This window comes from Astatotilapia calliptera, chromosome 18, assembly GCF_964374335.1.
Source record: "Astatotilapia calliptera chromosome 18, fAstCal68.1, whole genome shotgun sequence".
In the NCBI taxonomy this organism is placed as follows: Eukaryota; Metazoa; Chordata; class Actinopteri; order Cichliformes; family Cichlidae; genus Astatotilapia; species Astatotilapia calliptera.
The window spans coordinates 11,819,408-11,840,837 of record NC_137439.1 but is presented as its reverse complement, the minus strand read 5'-3'; the positions used below and the strand labels follow the sequence as shown (position 1 = coordinate 11,840,837).

General features: G+C 39.4%; 1 protein-coding gene across 4 annotated transcripts in view; it reads left to right on the top strand.

Annotated features, from left to right (window-relative positions):
* The window catches only part of LOC113011062 (protein tyrosine phosphatase receptor type M), a 161,067-nt gene that overhangs the window by 54,352 nt on the left and 85,285 nt on the right, over positions 1-21,430 (top strand). For all 4 annotated transcript variants that reach the window (XM_080293327.1, XM_080293329.1, XM_080293328.1 and 1 more), the window contains exons 4-7: positions 588-666; positions 2,426-2,541; positions 3,952-4,126; positions 9,941-10,234. In XM_080293327.1, coding sequence (XP_080149453.1) covers positions 588-666; positions 2,426-2,541; positions 3,952-4,126; positions 9,941-10,234 — 664 coding nt within the window. The remainder of the gene's footprint in view (positions 1-587; positions 667-2,425; positions 2,542-3,951; positions 4,127-9,940; positions 10,235-21,430) is intronic.

Sequence of the window (21,430 nt, the reverse complement as noted above, 5' to 3'; positions counted from 1 at the left end):
AGTTAATATTAATTTGATTTTAGCTAACTCCATTATAAATTTAGCATACAATTACACTAATGACTTTACAGTGTAATCAGTGAAATCAAGATGGGTTTTAACTGTTTTCTCTGTTAAAGACAACCTTTTTCCACTAGAAGAGGGAAACTTTTAGGGTGGCGCCCACCTTTGCAGAGTCCCTTTTCGTGATCTAAACCTGAAGATCGGTAATGTGGAAATTGTCACGGTGACAGCACTACCTTGGCGGCTAATATCAAATGATCAGATACATGTAAGCGTTGGGTGAACTTTAGCTAAATTGAGTTTTAAGCATCGCTCTGATGTTCGGACTCTCAGCCCTCACACTCTGTTTCGTCAAGGCTCAAACTTAATTTAACACTTGCATGTCATAACACCTATCAGCTGTGACATACTGAGGAAATAATGTCGGTGGCCTGCAGCTGTGTCACCAGCTGCAGGCCGGTTATGGAGCAGGGGGCATTAGCAAGAGCTGGACTTCTTTATGCGCACAGACAGCCTTACTCAGGTGTCATTTGAAGATGTGGTCATTTGTCATTGGTGTTATAACTCTCCTTTCTCTTCCTCAGATTGTGTTTGAAGCCGTAACCTCAGGGCAGCGAGGCTTGCTGGCCATCAAAGACGTTGTGGTCCAGGGCCACCAGTGCAGTAAGTCCTTTTTTCCGTCACCATAAAAGAATATCATCAAACAGTGATTGTCCTTTCCATGACACCCTCCCAAATACCTGTGTCACTGTTCTATTCAGGGCCTGCCAGTCAAACAAAAGGCCTTCAAAGAATAGTCTACAGTCAATCCAAGTGCGAGTCTCCCTCCTCCTAGCTCCCTTAAGATTTATGAGCACATAGTTGACAAGCAGAAGTGTCACTAGCGCTGTTAAATCTATCCTTTGAGAGATGGTAGAAATAGTCAAAAAAGGGGGATGAGAATCAAATCCTATCATACATTATGCTGCTTCTTGTTTGGATTCCACAATTTTTTTCCCCCCCTCCCTTAAGGATATTCAGTAAAGTATCTCGTCAACATCTGTTCAGAATTCTGCTATCCCTCGCTGAATATAAGCAGAAGCACTTCAGAGTGCACTACAGATGTAATGAACGAGTAATCACTCGCATATTTAGAATCTTTCGGCTTCTGCTTTTTGGATAGGCTGCTGCTGTGGGAGCAGAAGCAAGAAGCCTCCTCAGTATTCTTCAGGTCTATTCTTCTCTGTGCTGAGAGTCGCATTAGTCCATATGGCGCTCCACATTCTAAAATCTAAATCAATACCACAAGGGTTTTCATCAATTGATTTATGCTTTACTCTACTGCTCATAGCTGAAGTATCAAGCTCTGATTGTCAGGCACTAATGACATGCTAACCATTTGAAAGCAGCTGAATTCCTACAAATGTCATGTCAATAAAATGGATTTATATAGAAATAGGTGTTGCATATAAATGTATTTGAGTAAATCAATGAGGTCTCATGACGAGGCCTGTGTTTAAATGCGAGTCGATCAATGATCCACTTAGTGGCACTTGGGTATTCTTGAATGATAAGCAAAATGATCAGAGCAACTCATCAGTGGAGCACAGCCAATTCATTTTCTATTTATATGACCATGTGGAATATCTAAGGTGTGATTATGCCACTGGGCGGTCTGCCTCTCCTTCCGTCATTAAAGACATTTGCAATGACAATATATTATATATATATATATATATATAGATATATATGGTGCTGGATGGATTGACATGACAAAGTTATAAAGGAGGTATAGTTCAAAGACAAGGTTGTAAAATATTAAATAGAAGTGAAAGTCTTGATGATGAAAGTGATAGAATTAGCTTTTGCCAAGTCTTTAGAGATTTGGTTATGTTTCGAATCAAGGTCGCTCCACTGAAATGCCCCATTTTTCTATGCAGAATAGCGATACTAATCAAAAATGTTCTACATAAGTTACTTTCTGTGGACTATCCCAGTCAGTGAGCGTACTGATAATGAGCACAGTTGGAGACGAGAGAATAATGCTTTTTGATAAAAAAGAAAAACCCGCCTCAATCACTGGAAGAATTCAGTAAAAGAGAGTAGAAATTAGACTTTTGGTAGGTGAGAGATTGAACTCATTTTTTTGAGATTGTGTCTCATTTTTGGTGAATCTTTCTCACAAAATGATGGTAGCCTTGGGCTTTAAGGGTGTTGCGTACTGTGTGCGGTGGTGGTGGTGGGGGTTTGCTTTTCAAGGATGCTTTTCTCAGTGTAAAATCTGATAGTAGCATAGTTAAGATGTGGCTATAGAGTGGCTACTCTCGACTCCAGTTGTCAGAATCAGATCAGAGTTGTCAAACTCAGATCTTTTCATATCACCACAAAATATATTTTGCATATTGCATATTGTACAAATGTTTGCCTTTTTTTCCCCCCACAGTGAATACTCCTCATTTCCTGACTATAAAGGGTGTGGAGGTCAATGCCGGACAGACTGCGTCCTTTCACTGCACTGTCAACGGACGCAAGCGGGACAACTTCCGCCTCTGGCTTCAGGTACGTAAGAGATGTTGTTATCTTGTTTTTTTTTTTACACTTCTGAAATGCATATTTGTTACTTAGCGGGCTCTTCTGGTTTAAGCTTTTTTTTTTTTCTTTAATAGATGACAGTTTTCAAACAATCAAGCTAAATACTGAAATAAAAAATTTTGTGACCCAGCTAGAGTAACTTCCAGCTCAACGTCTTAGCAGGTGAAATCAGGACAGTAACCAGTGACAATTAGCCTTTTCAACATCATGTTAAAGCAAATATCCACTGACATCTATTTTTATTTTTATTTTTATTTTTTTTTAAGATTGGAAAAATCACTGAGCTCATTTACAGTCAAAACTATTTAAAAAGTATAAATGGATACAAATCATAAGGAAAAAAAAGCATAGGGATCATACAGAGCACTGAGTGTATGTATGTTTGTAAAAGAAGATACGGTAGGATTTACCACTGTTGCACATTATTCATTCTGGGTGGCACAGTAGTACAACGATTATAGAAAGAAGTTTCTGGACTTGCACCTTGGAATAAGATGTAGGGAATACGGATGGAGGAAAGGATCAGTGGTTTAAAGTCTGGTTGTTTTTGATCTTTTATCACTGAACCGTCATTACTTTCAAAGCCCATACAAAGATACTGATACTTGGTTGCCACCCGTTCTTTCAGGAAACTCTTGCAGCCATTAAAATTCATTCTGTGCTCCATTTGACAATTTCAAGCTGAGACATTCACACATTGCTCTGTTTTGCCCTTGTTTGAGATTTCACCTGCTCACCAGATTCCCAGAGACCTTTGCATCTGGGAGGTTGGGGGATTAGGGTTGTTTCAGATCACTGCAGTATTGTCTTAACCTATATACACGTGGGCTCTGTGGATACTGTGTACTATATCTGGCACAACTGTTCTGCACAGCAGTCTCGAATTGACCTTGTTCTGAACAGCGAAGGTAGTGCATCTGGCAGACATAACCCTGCTGGCTCTGCTGCTAAGCACACTGTCACACATGTGATCAGTGGGAGCATGACGCTGGGTAAAGGTCCTCTGCCAGGTACTCCATCATTTTAACAAACACGTCCTCATTAGCACAGGAGCTGGAAAACAAACATTAAGTGAAGTCCCCCGATGACAGTAATGAAGAAATATTTCTAATGAACAAATGTCCCCCATCTGCCTGCTGTGAGGGGTGACAGCTGGGGAGAGCCCACTGTGTTTGTGTGTGCGCGTGCATTCCAGTGTGATAAATGTATCCCCACTATCAACCACCAATGGGAACGATAGGACACAAACAAACACGCACAAGAACAGGGGACAAGTACACAGAGTTTTTTTTAAAAAAACACAAGGTCAGGCCACTTTGCTTATTAAACCTTTCCATTTTGGAGGTTCACTTGTGCGTTTGTCTCTGTTCCAAACAGGGCATGGGTGGACGGGAGGCCCCAATGAAAGCCACTAAACCTTGGAACAACCGCCGCTTCATAGGCACTTTCGATGTGGAGAACACAACCAAGGGCGACTCGGGCCGCTACCGCTGCATTGTCCACTCAGACAAAGGGGTTGGAGTGTCCAATTATGGTGAACTAACCATAAAACGTGAGTATTTGTCCCAAAGCAGAGTAAAAATGCAAAACCGACCTATTTCAGTGAAAACAAGGCAGAAAGCGGGAATGTTTTCCATCCGCATGACCTTCATGCATTCAGCAAAGTTAACGGGAGATAAACAGGAACTGCTGCGTGTTTGTAGATGAAAATGTCCTCTAAGGCAGTACTAAAAATACTAGCTTTTTATGTTGATTTGTTATCCAGAGGACTTTAATACTTCCTCTGCAAAGGTTGTCCTTGACTGAGCACAATTCCCCCTAAAAGATCACAAAGGCAAGAGGCACCAAGGTTTACAGTAACCTCACTAATATTTCACTCCTGCAGTCATTTGATATGAATTTATGGAGTCGTCCGAAACTAAATCCAGCAAGGCCTCTCTTTCCTACAGCCCTATAGCCCAGTAATGGCCTTCTATATTTCTTCACCTCAATTTTCTTGCTGTGCTCTCAATTGAATTTATGGTCCTGATTTTTTTCTCCTTCCCCTTTTCTTTTTTTTTTTTTTTTGTCTTCAAGCTTTATGTGATTGATAGGTTTAATCCTGGCTGTCCAGATCGAGGTCTGTCAATCATGCGAGAATGGCTGGGCCCAGACACAGCAGAGCGTAGAGGGAGATAAAGTCTCTCTGCCTGAGTGTATCAGTGGGTTTCAGTGGTGTACTCAAAGAAAATTTACTGACACATTGGAGGCACTCAAAACCACACTTGTGCATAAATTCAGCAACACAATCACTTGCACATCCTCACGCTTGCACAAACCTACACGAGAGCAATATTTTTGCTGATAACTGCTTCCAGTGTGTTACCGTGTAGATATTTTCTTCTTACTCAAGACAAACCTCTTAAATTTAAAGTGCTTTCATCATAAATATTTAAAATATCGTAATTTTCTATATTTAGGGGTGAATCAAGTCTTGTAAGTCATTCCACTTTAAATTCAACAGAGATGTCACACTTCAACGACTTTAGCATAAGCCAGCTCGTTAAAAGAGGAAAAGAGGCGTTTTCACACTTATGAGTGTCCCACATAAAATGCTGATATCTCGCCTTATCGTACCAGTCATAAAACAAGTGCTTAACCCTCCTAGCAATGAGTCTGAGTTGTAAATCCTCTTTAAATGTGTATTCACCGCACCCGTGACTCGTTTTTGGAGGAGTGACCATGGAGCGATTCTGTGGATTATGAGCCTGGTACAGTCGCACGCTGGCTCTCCCCCCCCACCCCTCATTACCATACACTGCCTTTTCCTTCAACATGAGGAGAGTGAATGCTTGATTATCCCTGATAATCACTTCTGCCTTTCGTGCCAGTGTTCCATCAGATTTATGTGCCTATGTGGAAGTGCACTGCATGTATTTGCGGATTGGCCCAGAGCTGCACCCTTCCGGTGTCCCCCCTTGTGATGAGCTCTCCTGTAGTGCAGCCGGTGGTTTTGAAAGAAGGATAATTACTTCTTGTCCAAGTGCTGGCTCTTTTCTTGCCCTGGTTAGAATCACCTGGAGCCTGCAAAGCATTTGCTGAGCTCTAACACAGTATACTTGGCAATGTTACTAACTGAACAATGCGGAGGTGCAACTGTGTCGGCACTAATGAGAATAGCCACCGAAAATCGAAGGCCAGCCAGTCAAGCTCCTCATTTTCCTCTGGCCACCTCTTCTCATATTAGGAGCAGATCAATTCTTTACTCACAGCAGCCCACTTAGGAAAGCGCACATCATAATGAGGACCTCTTGCATCTTAACAAGAGAGGATCAGGGGATGTAACAGACAACTGAAAGAAGGATTTATAAACGATGAGGTCTAACCTAAGAACAGAGAAGAGTGGCAGCCCTTATTATCGTGCTCTGTGTGGTGGATGGCAAATGGGTAGGAACGTGAGTGTGTGAGTGTGTGCATGTCTTTAGTTGGTGTGTATGCTGTGAATTATTAGAAATAACATGTAAAAAAACTTTTGAAAAGTCGACTGATGTAAGTCAAAAATGAAAAAGATTGCTTTGTCAAATACATACATTGCATTAAAAAAAATGGATGTTGGTACTGTGAATCTCTCACTGGTTTGCATGTCCTGCTTTAGCATCCTTTTTCTAGTCTAATGAGGATCATCTTTACAACATAAACATCATGTTGCATCGAATAAGATTCAAATCTAGCAGCTGAGGCTATGAACTCATGAGAAAAGGGTTTACTGAGGTAACGGATGAGTGAGCCAAAGGGCTGTTTGCCTATAGACTTCTATACGACCAGGGTCGTCACCCCTATTGGAGGATGGGTTTAAAGTGCTGCTGTTCTGCTTTTAGTTTTACCGAACAAACATTTGTCAGTGAAACTTTACAAATGAAGATTAATCACTGAATAAAAATTGGAATATAATTGACACTTTCAACAGTTTCAAGTCCTTGTATAGTGGTTCCTTTTGGTGGTTTTTTTGCATAATGTGCAGTTGTGTGATTGTGTTCTGGCAGGAAGGCAGGCAGGTGCTGTGGTAGAAGAGGGCGCAGCTGTTGCCAGGCCGTTTGCCTGTCTGGTCAACATCGCGACAACAGCTGCTCGCTGACCCCGCGTATGGTCGCCACTGTCATCTGTGGACTGTCACACATTTCCAGCTAGCACCGGGCTCAGCTCGAAGACCTTTCCAGGGCCCCGCTGCTTCAAAGCTGCCCTGCTAAGGCTTAAACATTGGGAAATGAGTTGTTAATATCCTGAAGTGTTCCAGCACTTGAGTGCATTTCACACCAGTAATCTGTTGTTTTCAGTGCATCTGCTATGGCTGTTGAACAGGGGATTACTGCACCTACAGGAATTATTTCATCACCATAAGCTGCTGTTGTCTTTGTGAAGCAGTAACTTTTCAAACTTAAATGAAATGCTTATTGCTGTAATACATCATGCTGTTTAGTCTTTTGCAAAAATGGTCTCAAGTGACATCTGCAACAATAGAACTGAACCATGCAGCGCAGTGCATATGAAAGCGTGCTCTCTGCAAAGAACAAAAAATTGCTTGGATGACTAAATAGGTCTTGCTGGATGGAGTAACAGGGCTTAAGTCATTTTTATTAACCAATTGGTTACATTTTGTGCTGTGTGGCTTCTGTGAATCATCATGACTAGGTCAGCAGCTAGGAAGTTTGCCATATTTTGTGGCCCTTATTAAGGCGTTATTGAAGAATGAGTGTGTTGATAAATGTGTCAAAATCTGATAATGGTTACATGATGTGCTTTTGTGGATGCAGGATATAGTATTAAGTTTCTAAGTTGTGATTTCGGGAAATTTCTTTTAAATTTGTTGTTTTATCAAAAAGTGCTGTTCTCTGAAACCAATAATGTCACATTTGATCTTTTCAAATATATACAAAAGCATATTTTTCTCAATTTCATCATACTGATAGTACAGAATGAGCATGTGCTGTTTTCTGTTGCTTAAATTAATCTGAACATATTGCCACTTAACTCAGTTAAATCCCTTTTAAGGGCAAAACAACAGACCATAAAAGACCATCAAAACAAGCCAATGGTTTAACTCAGATTTTGGGTCACCTTATTTCCCTGTCTGGCTCCAACGTGCCGACTGTTGCACAATGTGTAAGTGTTGAAGAAGACCTGGTGGATTATCTGGTTCGCTTTAGGTGATGTTTGACAGCAACACTAGAAGCTTGGATTAGTGGGAGTTTAGTGGGACCTGCAGCTGAGGTCACTGTGGGGTAACCATCTGCTGAGGAACAGCCTCCAGTTCTCTGTTGGACACCTCATTTGCCTGTGGACTTGTGCCTCTCCATGACAACTCCATGAGAAGCAGCCGGGTGACTAATGGTATTATTCTGTTACGTGTACCCTCATTAGAGCTGCTCACTGGGGTCGCTAGGACATGCAACTATTGTAGTATGTGACAGGGTAGATTCCTGAGCAATTCCGCAGCCGCTGGTCATGGCTCTTCTTTGACAGTTTTAGATTTTTGGTTGTACCCAGAGACCTTTTTCTCAGGGTGTTGTCTGTGTATTGCTGTTTGAATCTTCAAATGGTAATTTGAACAAAATTTTACATTAATTCAATAAAAGGAACGAATCCAATATGCATTTTATTGAAATGGAAATTTTTGCAGCCTCTGTAAATCACTGTGACCTTTTTAAATGAGATTTATTTATTTATTTATTTTTGGTCAAAAACTGGCTTAAAGGTGTAAACACAGAAGTATAAAACTACTTCAGAAGTTTCCATTGGCAACCGCTCAAATGTTAGTGCAGCAACTCCTTACCTGGTTATATGATGAAAATACCCGCTGTCGGAAAAAACCTGACATTTCGAGAAGCACCATTAAACAAGAAATGGCACGAGGTTTAAGTTGGATTAGGAAAATACAGATGACATAACAAAGAAAAGGTCGTCTTCAAGGTTGTCATTGAACGCTACATTTGTCTGAAAGAGAAACTTTATTTTTAATATTATTTTTTCCTGTCAATTCAAACATTGAAGGTTAAAGTGCTTCTTCTCCTTCCCTTCAATTTCTCATTATTTTGTTGTTTTTTTTCTTTTGCAGGGGAGGGGAGGGGTGGACTTGTGCAAATATCTTTCCACTTAATACAACATTACACCAATATCTGATTTTACATTTTAGTTTACTTAAATAATGACAGCTACCATTACTTATAAGCTGTTTTTGTGGTGGTAATGAATTAATGCATTGTTTTAGGTTAACCTCACAGTGTTTATCTAAAACACCTGTACTGTAACTCTGGTTTATGTGCTTGGCTGCATTTATTCATGTTCGACCGTGGCACTGTAATAGGAAGCGACAATAGGAAACAAGTAGTTTGTAAAAACATTCTTCACTCCTACATTTTACATGATAAAATGTAAGTGGTATTATTGCAAAGTGTTTAAGAACCACAACAACTCAGCAATGAAGTGTCAGACTGCTTAAAGTTGCAAATCAGGGTCACATAGTGCATAAAAGTCACAAACCCACTGCTGTCTCAATAACTGCAGAGTTTGAGATGTTTCTCAGCAAAAATTAATTCCAGCAAAAGAAATTGTGCACCAGGATCTTAATGGTATTGGTTTATGGAAAGCAAGCAGCTTGTGCTGGTGACTCATTGCTTCTGTCCATATAGTGTATGTGGTTATTCTGAATGATCTAGAAATACTTGGCGTTATCAATTAATTTGTCATAGTAGCTTATTATAATATAGTATGAATAGATTACACGGTTAATACTGAGCGTGTTTGTTTTTTAGGCCTAACAGTCAACTCTTTACCTTTAAATAAATTGTAAAAATCCGACAGCAGTCTTTAATAAAACGCTCCCAGAATCGCCTACCATAGCTGTCATAACCAAAGGCTTTTCCATAGAAGTCCTCTGATTGAAATCAATACATTGTTTAATGGGAGCACCATTTACCAAGGTCTGGGAAACTTTATTTACTCCTCTGTGAGGGGCTGCTGTCACTTTTAAAATGTATGTGATTACATGGCACAGTGTACTACTGATGAGAGATTCTATTCATCAAGCTGGAACTATTGATTGTTACAGGGCTCTTGTTGAGTACGTTGATTATTTGAAAACATGAAGATATTCTTCATGTGCTTCTAGAGAATTTTGATGTGGTTGATTTGGTTTAACAGAAGGTATTGATTTTGGGCCTCTTGTTCACTTGCAAGTGTTCATCTGCAGACTTTTTTTTTTTGTGCTTTTTACACAAACCAAAAGTACATAATTGCTTTTTTTTTTTTAATGTGAAAACTTTCCACAATTACAGTTTGATTACTTATCGTCACAAAAAAACAAAGACAAAACAACTTTTTGTTTTCCTAGAGCCCCCAGTGCCTATTGCACCACCCCAGCTGACTGCTGTTGGTGCCACCTATCTTTGGATCCAGCTCAACGCCAATTCCATCAACGGAGACGGTCCAATAATTGACAGGGAGGTGGAATACCGCACTGTGTCTGGGACCATGTATGACCTGCAGCCTGTAGACAAGACCACACACAAGATTGGCCACCTGGATCCAGACACAGAGTATGAGATCAGTGTTTTGCTGACCAGACCTCTGGAGGGAGGCACTGGAGCTCCTGGGCCCCCTCTTAAGGCCAGGACCAAATGTGCTGGTAAGGCCAAAAATTTTAATTACTTGCACAACACCACTAGAATTTTTTTTTTTTTTTTAAACTTGCATGTTGTTTTGCTGCGTCAAATGAATAGGCTCATGTCTTGAGTAATACAAATACATAGTTGAATAAATGCTGACCACTATTGTTTGGATGCAGTTTGCCTCCAGGCGACATGTACCATTACCTTGTGATCAAAGTTGCTCGCCCGAGGTTGTTGAATGCTCAGTCTTTGCATAAGGTTGCCACAACTTCTTTCAGCCAGTCACTAAATTACAGTTTGACCAATTATTTTCCTAGTCAATGTCCTATTTTTCCTAATTGTCCTTCTAATTTTACTCTAGTGTGACTGAGCAAGTAAGCACTAAATTCATATACCCAGTCTTTTTCTTTGTGTTCATGGGGTAACTGTAAATTTGCTCCAGTATTTGGATACCAAAGACTTCTTCCTATGCATATCAGTATCTGTCTAATTGTAGTTGCATGCACTATATTTCCATTCCAGGAACTCTTGTAAATCCTTGGTCACTTTATCCATCACACTAGTGATGTACTGATTTAATGGTCAAACATTGGTAAAAGCCAATATTGTTGGAAAATAAGATAAAGCAACAAGTAAGGTCACATTTACCTGCCAATGTTTCTCTTGTTGAGTCAGTTCTCATTTACATGATATAGACTGATTTCATATGTTTTAATCTGTCATTTATATTTCGACTATTTTTGTTGCACGAAAGACAACAGAGCTAAAACAAAACAAAAACCCGAACGCAGTATGAGCACTGGCTGTTGTTCAGATTGTTATTCTGGCTCAGGAGCAATTTCTCTCATCTTAAATTGTTCCGCCCTCGACAAATGGAAGCGGTTAGATGATTTTCCTCCCAAGTAAATAAATTACTTTAAAAAATTACTTTGTTTTTAATTTTTTTGCCAGATGTTGAACATTTGCCTTTTTTTCTGCATCTTGGAAAGAAGCAGCAAAGAGAACACCAGAGTCTAAATGTCAGAGGTTTAAATATAAACACCCATCTCTAGCTAGTTCTAATGACAGACTGTCACATAGATAATCATATTAAGGTGAATTTTCTTTGTGGGGACTCGACAGCCTGTTAATTTTTCAGTTTGTGAATAAGCTACAACCCTTTGCTAATAATTGTTATGGATCCAAAAATAATGGTAACATCTGTGGCAGCTCAGATTGCTGAAAACTAAGGGTGGATTACCTTGTCAAATACCAATGATGATACATTTTATCCAGGATGTTGATCTGCTATACCACCATGCTGTTCTGCTTCTGTTTACAAAATAAGCTAGACGACCCAAGATGTATTTTGTTACGCATCTTGTTTTTCTATGCATCTAATTGTGTATTCAGGCGGCGCCGTTATCATTTGATATCACAATCTGTTCTCTTCCTTTAAGACTGTCCACATTGTAAGATGTCAGACAACACCCACTAACAGTTTGAATTTAAACTTTCACTTTCGTTGGAAGAGCATTGCAACATTCCAACCCAATGGGCTTTATTAAGTTTTTATTCCCTGTTGAATTATATGGATCAACATAGTGGAAGGTCGGTGGTCAAAGCAGATCAAGCAGTTCCTTCAGTTACTGCCTCAACTTTGTTGTGTTTGTACAGTCCTGAACGTACATTTACAAACAAACCGTTCAAAAGAGCCCCCCCCGTTTAACGAATCATCCCCTGCATACAACAAATAGCCATCAGGGTTCCATTGTTTGCGAAGCTGCATTGTGTTTTCTCTAAAGCCTCATTGCATTTGAAGTAAATAACTGAATCTGGTAATTGCTCGACATATATCATTGCTGCTTTACTTGGTAATTATTTTTCTGTTTAGAGGAAGCCCCTGTGTGTTGTCATTGTTCCCAGCCATAGATTTTTGGAAGGCTTTTTTTTTTTTTCTTTTGCATTTGCACCTGGAACAATGGCGCAATCTTAAGTTTTTCATGGAAAAGAAAGACTGAACGCCTGTGTCTCAGCGGAACAATAACCATGACATAAGTGATTATTTGTGGTGGCCCTCAGATATATAAAGCGGAGAACAGGCCTACCACATGATTAACTTCATAACTACTTGTTTATTCTGCTTAATTCTCATTCCAAACAGACTTAAAGCTTTTTAATTTATCACCAACACAGATTGATAATATTTTTGAAGCACAGTGGCTCCTTAAATTTGGATTATTACATCACTGCTGTACTGTGGGAATTTAAACTCAAACATTTAGATAAACACTTTGATGTTACTGTACAAATTGCCCTTCTCACAACATTAACTAGCTAAATTCCCTCTGTGTGCTAGGATGCCAACATGAGGAACAAAACAAACCGAGCCTCAGCAGTTTCCTCGGCTAATGCCGTTTGGTGTCCGGAAAAATGCTGATGAAAATTAAATTCTTCTCCCCTTTCTGCCCAGGGTGTAACCCCCCGTCTCCCTGCTGTGAAGGTCACGAGCTTGTTCATTTTTAGTCTGGTTGATAGGGATGAATGAGCCTACCTGAGTTAGGTCCAGATTCTGCAGGGGTCCTGCTCCTTTGGCCACCTGCCGTCACTGTTGCGAGATTGATGGCTGTGGCTCCTGAAGTGTGTTTGAGGAAGCAGCTCTTGATCTTGCCCAGCTCTCTGCTGGTCTGTCCCACTGACAGGCTGGGCCTCAGCAGTGCTCCTAATTGAACGGTTAAGACTCACTGGGCCATGTGATACATCAATGTTGATACAGACAGGCCCAGAGACTCGCTCCCCTTCTCCCTGTACTGCTGTCTGGGGGCGCTAATGAAAATCTGTGGCCACTTTAGAGTACTGCCACTCACATCATTATTCATAGCCATGCTTTGGTCACTTCGCAAAATGAGCAATGTTTCTGATGACAAAGGATGCTGTAATTCAATCTTCTGTAAAACGGAGAATGTATAATGCAAGGACGCCACCAATTCAATTCAGAGGCAGGAGGAAGAAAGGGCCTTGAAAGGTTTTCTTTCCCATGAAGAACCTTCATTACTTTCCTGGTGAACAACAAAAGAGCGTCTCATCCAAGGCTCTGTGATTGCTTTAGGGAGGTTATTTGTTGGTTTCAAGTGTTTGCAGAGTGATTCAAACTGCATTTTGCTTTTGCATATCCTCGTGTCTATGGACTGTTGACGCTGAAATTCACAAGTTAACATTTGTCATTTGCTCCTTTTCCTTCTGGCAAACATTTCTGAGCTGAAAGTGAAAAGCATTTGGTAACCATGCTGCCCTTCCATGTGAAATTTGTGAAGTTGTTTACCACTTGAGAGTCCTCCACACTCTGTAAGTGCTACTTGAAGGAAAGCAATGTATTATCAGGTGGTGCCCTAGGATCACAGCATGTTGCCCTGCATTTTGGCAACATTATTGAGAGACCATCTCACACAGAGAGACCATTTCCAGCCCACACTAGGAAGGCAGATAAGCAAACCTTAAACAACTACTCATCTGCAGTCTGAGCGGTATTTGAGGTCTTGGTGGAAATTTATTTTCCCCATATTTGTTTGTTTTGTGTTGAGGTATTCACAGACTTGTATTGAATCAGGTCAAGTTCCAGCAACACTGCACATTTGAAACTATTTCTACATGTGTTATCCTAAACTAACAAATGTACTCTACTAATCAGTTTGCTTAAGTTGCTGAATAAGGCTCGTGCTCTTTTTGATTAGGCCGACTTCTTGGCAAATTCTTAATTTTTTAAATGTGTGCTTTTTTAAAAATTTTCAGATATTTTAGTCATTTTTTTAATGTATTTTTTTTAATACAGAATTGTGCAAAAGTCTTATTTCTTTGTGTTTTACTAGGAAAAGGAGAGATAAGTGCTATGACTTACTGAAATGGCAAATATGTCTCAAGATGACCCCACAAATAAATGCTGCTATAATGTTGAGGTCTGGATTCTGTTTCAGTGTGTGCTTTTTAGGGAAACTCTCGGTGACTACGTTCTGAGATGACTAATTGAAGAAAAAAAATTAGACTAATCCACTAGTCTTAAACTAAAAACACTCAGTGAGTAAAATTTGAGGACCATTTAATGGAAAATGTCAAAAACTAGTGACAAAAGCATCATAAATGAATCATGCTGCTTAAATCAACACCGTGCATTATGAACACGTTTTACTCCAAGCAATGAAGATGAAGAACATGAAAAATCTCATTCTAACAGTGTTATCAAAAAGATGAGGCCTAGATGAGCAGAGTTATGTTTCTCTACAACAGGCAGATGGCTGCATAATGTTTAGAACACAATAATTTACCGGCATTGGGCATCAATTAAAATGTAAAATAGATTAACCAACTAGTAAGTCTGTTACTGACTAGTGACAACAGCGATGATTAGTCTGCTAATGTACTAGTCACTCACATCCCCAGTGCTTTTCTATGCAGGTGTGCTTTTGTGCTTTTACTGCATTGGCAGTGTGTTTTGATTCATTGTCATGCTGAAAATGAAGCCACTGTTAATTTAATGCTTTGTAAGTATGGTGGATCTAAATCTGATGGTACTTTTCTCCATTAGTAATCTTCCATTCATTTTAATTTCCATTTTTATTGGCTGTAATGCAGTCCCCAAACCGTGCCAGAGTGTCTACCGTGTTTTACAATGTATACACTCACTGCTGTATCTCTGTCCTGAGTTTCTCCATACATATTCATGACGATTTGAACCAATATTTTTATCATGCCATAGGATCTGTAGCCACCAATTCGCAGTCAAGTCCTTATGTGATGTGGCATATCTCAGCCCTTGGTGAACATCAGATTAAGCGAAAGGTCCTGTGTCAGGATTTCACTGAAATGATTTTCCCCAGTTTCTTTAGGGACCTAACTTTCTGATATTGTTCATCTACTTTAGATACTTCTGCTTTTGTCAAATTGTTTAAGGACACACTGTACATCATGCCAAGATATGCCTTCAGCTAATAGTCCTTTGGGAATCACTTTGTTTGTGGCAAACTGCTATTTTATGCCTTCCAAACTCTGTTATCGTTGTCATTTTTCATAGAATTAACTAAAGAAATTATGTAAAATGAAAGCTTTTGGCAGGCTGGTAGTAACAAAGTGCCAAAAGATAAAATTTAAAATTGGGTTGTTGTCTGTTATGTGTAGACACAACAGCAGTTCATCCATTGAACTAGGTCTATTTTATATGCTTTAATCATTCATAGGCCAGTGTTAAGTGGCTTAACAATCAGTCCTGTGGTACTGGACTGATTGTTAAGCCACTGGACTGGACTGTAAAAGAGTGGGGGGGAAAAGTCTATAAAACAAGAGCCCCAATATACAAGAAGGTGTGGATCATTGGAAAGAACGACAAAGAAATTGCACGTGGGTCAGGACTTTTGCACAGTACTGTATATATATATATTTTTTCCTTTGAAGCACTTTGCAGCTTTGTTAGAAAAGTGCTCTATAAATTAAGTTTATTAGTCAAGTAATTGTTTTACAGCCACTTGAAGCTGATTGAGCCAGTGTAAGGCCTGCATGTGGCATGTTCTTTCCACTAAGTACTTATTATGCAGTGGAGATAATTTCATACTAGTTGCCATGGTAGAAAAGCGATCTGTCCTATGTGTATCATCTCCACCCTATGCCCTCCGCTGTCCCGCTGGCTCTCGGGCGCTTTAAAAATGGCAGTACATGATGTCCATGCTGGGTCCAAACACCTGCTCAGACTCCGGCTTCTGCCAACTCCACATCTCCATCTATAAGTTGTCTCCATCTGCGCTCTGATGCCACGTGGGAGTAGTCTCATCTGTTTGTTTTTACTTTGCCATTCTGTTGCACCGAGTGCTATTAAACACAAGGGAATCTGCGTTAATCAGGGATCATCCTTCGCTTAAACACTCATTTATAATAGTGGAGAGCAGGGAGGAGCTGCGCAATTATGTTCACCCTCGCCGAGGTTGGTTATTTGCATTTTGCCTCGTGGTTAATTTGTAAAAGACCAGATCTGTTTTGACGCTAATAAGAATGATGGCAGTCTGGAAACAGTATAATCACTTTATTTTTTTCAAGTGTAGTAATTTATCTCAGTGATGTGATACTGGTACAGAAATCTATGTGGATTCAAATTATGTTCACAATTCCTTGATTAATACCATTTTTACCATATTTATTTTAACAAAACTTTATTTTATCGGGTTGTGTGTTTTGAACACAATGATATAAGTATTTGTTTTTTGGAAATATAAATACAAGTAAACAGAATATATATAGACAATAAACTATAACACCCACAATACAACATCAGTTTAATAGTGTCACACAGTGGACAAAGAGGTGTTTTAAACATGAGGACAAAAAGAAGAATGGGATCGCTGTGCCAGCAAAACAGTTAAATAAATTCCAAATATTTAAAGCATCTGATGTGTAAGACATCCACCAGAGGTCTTCTAAATTTGTACATCAGTACTCAGTAAGTTTGAAGCCAACCTGCAAACATGAGCATTAGAATCTATACGAAGTATTCAAGCAATGATCTTTCAGCACTTTCTCTACATACTGCATTACTAGCTGCTGAAGATTCACCAAACCCTCTGCAAAGTCTTTGCTTACTTGCTACCTCCCATTTGGTCACAACTCGTATCACGTTTTAAAACAACAACTGGGTTCTGTTTAAAAACTACAGACAGCAGCAGAGGAGGCTGTGTTCTTCATATACTGCAGCACCGCTGATTACAGTACATTGACAAAGCTGGTTTAAGTCTTTATAGGGGACTCACCACAACACTTATTTAGAGCTAAAGCGTCATTGGAGGGTATTAAAAGAAATTTGGGACTTTGAAGTTTTTCGTTTTTGTTACAAATCAGGGTCATTGAAGTTACCATATCTGTTACCATAAAGTTAGATGCCATGTCACTTTTTGTGTTGCAACCTTCGCCGATTCTCCAACCTCATGGAGAGGGGAGGGGGGCCAGTTAGGATGTCTCACTAAATATGGTTTCTTACCCAGTAATGGATTAACATACTTGAGGCATACTTTTGGACCATAGATGTTAAGAGAACTGTTGTGTCAAAGACAGTGGTACGATGGGATGCATGCAAATCCACATCAGAACAAGAGCAGGTGCTGGATTGAAAGCATGTAAATGGGAAAGAAAAAAGAAGAAATCTAGTGCTTACACACTGTGGGGCTTCAGGTATAAGCTCTTGGTGTCACACACAAAAGTTCATTATGGCTGAATTTGTATTCTGCTAATAAAAAGACAGTGTTAGGGCAATGTACAGTGAACAAATTATTCCAAATAGGATGACTTAAATAATGAAATAACTTTTTGATCCTTTTTGAAGAATACTACTGCTATATTGACCTTGAAAAGTCTGTGAATCACACAAACTCTGAAAAATAAATGGATGTTACGCAGTTGGTTTCTGTAGGTTCCGCTCACAAAAAAGTACAACTTTCCTGTCACCGTCATCCCTTTAAAACCTTACAAAGTAATGAATAATGGTATGACTGATTTAGGTTAATGTTATTCCCTTTTCTACCATTGTTCAACTGTCAAAAAAAAGGCTTTGAAAAGTGCAATCTACACTGTATAAAACGGCCCCTTTTTTTTATCCAATGTATACTTAATATGTCAAGAAACCATTTATTTTGATAGACAAGAAGATTTGATGACCTGACCTGGGGATAGTTGGACTCAGGACCAGTTATATAAAGTAATTGCAAGCATTTACTACTTCTTAGAAGATGTATTGGTTTTGTAGAAATCTGTCTGGCTCTAAGAAATTCTGAGGTTAAAATTCAGCAGTGCTACAAAATAAGATTCACTAATATTCCAATGTGAAGCACTGGGTGGTCAAAGCTTTGGTGGCAATAAGTGGTCCACTAAATGTAGGGTTGGTAGCTTAATACCCATCCCTTCCATGTGCCAAAGGGTAGACACTGAACAAACTGAAGGACCTTTTGTGGCAGCGTTCATGACATTAGTCTTCGTGAATGTGAAGGAATGTGTGTGTGTGGGGGGGAAAAACAGTGCATTTCTCTATGGGCACATTGAAGATTTATATAAATTGTGACAATTTACTGTTGACCTTAGCTTAAAGAAGTGTTACAGCCTTGGATCTTCACTTAAACTGCATATTCAAAAAATAAGAGTCAGAGCAGAAAGGCTTCTGAATAGCTTTTATAAAAGCTTAAGGACACACAGAATAGGTGACATGACTTGGTTTCTCTCTCTCTGCCGTGAAAAAGTATTTTCCCAATCCCTAATTTCTTCTACTTTCTTCTTCTACTTTTTTTTTGCATATTTGTCACATTTAAATATCTCAGATAATCAAACTTATTAACCCCAGTAACTATAAAATTCATTGTTTTTAAAAAACAATTGCCCCCTTAACTACTCAAATGCTGCCTCCTCAACCCGCCCACTGTTCAGTTAATATTTTACAGTAACGTATTTATTTATTCAAGCTATGAAAAACAGGACACACTGGATTCGGTGCAAGCATTTTATTCATTGTGATGTACCAACATTTTGAGCCATTCATTGCCGCTGTGTAACCCAAGTGTGCTTGAACTTTAGAAAATTGCCTAAATTACTCTTTCAGGATCTTCTTGTAAGGAGTAGAATTCATGGTTCCATAAAGTAACGGCAGGTCGTCCAGGTCCCGAAGCAGCAAACCAACCCCAGACCATCACACTACCACCACCATCTTCGAGTGTTGATATGTTCTTTTATGAAGTGCCATGTTGGTTTCATGCCAGGTGTAATGCGATGCAAACCCTCCAAAAGTTCAGCTTGTCTCGTTAGTCTACAGAATATTTTCTGAAAAGTCTTCATGATCATCAAGACATTTTTTTTTATTGTTTGGGGTTTTTTTTGGGGGGGGGGTTTTTTGTTTTTTTGTTTTTTTACAAATGTGGGGCGACCCTTTGTGTTTCTTTTGGTCAGCAGTGATTTCCCCCAGGACCCCTCTGTTTTTGTTAAGGCTTTTTATTGTTGAATTGTGAACACTGACCTTAACTAATACAAGTGAGGCCGGCAGTTCTTTCGATGTTTTTTGGGGGTTCTTTTGTGACCTCGTGGATGGATTGTTGATTACTCTTCAAATAATTTTGGTAGGCCGGCCACTCACTGGGAAGGTTCACCACAGTTCCAAGTTTTCTTGATTTTCTTTTTTATTCTTTTTCTTTTCCTAGATAATAGCTCTCACTGTGGTTCACTGGAGTCCCAGGGCCTTTGTAATGGCTGTGTAACTCTTTCCAGACTCATAGTTAATGATAGATAGTTAGTCCAGACCGATAGATTCATTTCTCTTCTGTTCTTGAGTTTCTTTAGATCGTGACATGATCTGTTGCTTTTTGAGATTTTAGTCTACTTGACTTTGTCACTCAGGTTCTATTTAACTATTGATTCAACAGATCTGGCCATAACCAGGCCTCGGTGTGGCTAATGAAATTGAACTCAGCTTTCCAAAACTGTGATTAATCACACTTATCTATGATTTACCATGGGGGCAATTACCCTTTCACACAGGTCCAAGATAGTTTGGAAATAAAATAAATAAAACCATCATTGAAAAACTGCATTTTGTATTGACAAAGGTTATCTCTGAATAACATAGAATTTTGATAAATATACAGAAAACTAAGAAATCAGGATTATATTTTTTTCACAGCACCATCTATTTAAACGCCTTACGTTAAGATAAAGGTTAATATAAATTCAACTGAATGAACAAACCCTTCTCAGAAAAATGTTTGTAGTTTTCCAAATTAGAGGATATTATTGCTGTAGAGCTAAGCATGTTTTTTGTCATTTGCAGTCACACTTAACTGAATCGGTATACTATATTCTGCCTCGCCAATTCTTGTCTAACCAAACATTTTGTCAACAAAGGGAGAGTGATGATCTGTCAGATGTAACTGCTATTTTTCCCGTCAGAAGCTTTATGCATGTCTACAGGGCAATTTTCCTCGGTGAGATCTATCCCTTCATGATGGTTGCTTTTTAGCTAAGGTTGAGATTAAGCAGATTTGTCTCTCGCAGCCCGAAAGGAAAGGAATTGTTTGCCAGGCGTGTGTCTAATTAACACTATTGTTGCCTTGAGCCATGAATAGAAAGTCACTTCACCTTACTATCTCAGATAACACTGGTCCAGTTTGTCACCCACAATAGCGGCCAGTCATGTGACCTATAGGGTTTATATATTGCCTATTGCAAGGCGAATGAAAAGCCTTAGTTTGAGGCCCATTGAATTTGTGTCCTTTTGTCAGTCAGAGAAAACAGGGTAGATTGAGTTTGGGGTGTGCAGGAAGGTTATAGGAGGACCACAATAAAAGTCTTTTTATCACAGGCAGTTGGAAGTAGAATGGTGAATTGTGCTCTATGATATTGGTGCTGCAAAAGGTAAATTGTGTTCCTCTCAAGGACACATCTTCAAACAACTGCTGTGGGAAAGGAACGAGTGTGCGAAAGATTTGCATTTATAGCCAGTTCATTATTATTATTCTTATTGTTACCATTTCCCTCACCTTCATCACTCCATCCATCTATTCTCGACAGGGAAGAATTGAAAGTCCTGAGAACAGATGTGTATAAATGATACTGTGGTGATATCCACATAAACCCGGTCTCTTTCTAGTCCAGAGCTGCTTCTTCAGCTCCTCGTAAACAATTATCTTCGAGGTTGTTAGTAACCTCTACTCTTGAGCCTCAGGAGGATGATAAATAGCGGTAGTTTAGTCAGGCTCGGCAGGAAGATTTTACGTTTTTTTTTTTTTTTTTTTTTCTCTCTGCGGTTTTTAAATTTGAACTGAAATGCTTCTCAAGGTCTTTAAATGTTTCTATTCTCCCTGATTAATTATTCATGATCTATCTGCTGTAATTTTTGTCACAGATTTTCTCCATCCTTTTGCTGAATTATAGATGTCCCATTCCCCTTCCTAGGCATCCAACAAGCACTCACTCAGTCTGGTTGTATAACTCTAACTCAAGAACATTTCTGCGTCTACTCCTCAACTAAAGGACATGAATGTCAGAAGGGTTGCGATTTATTCCCTCTATTCCCCCACCTAGATAGCTAGATCTTGGATCTCATATCTCCTAAGTGGGTGGCTCAGAAAACACAGCAACCATTTCACAAAGTCAAGCGCTTCACTTTGATTTACACTGTGGGTAACACCCTGAGTTGAATACGACACATGTGGGTTTTTAGCGACAAA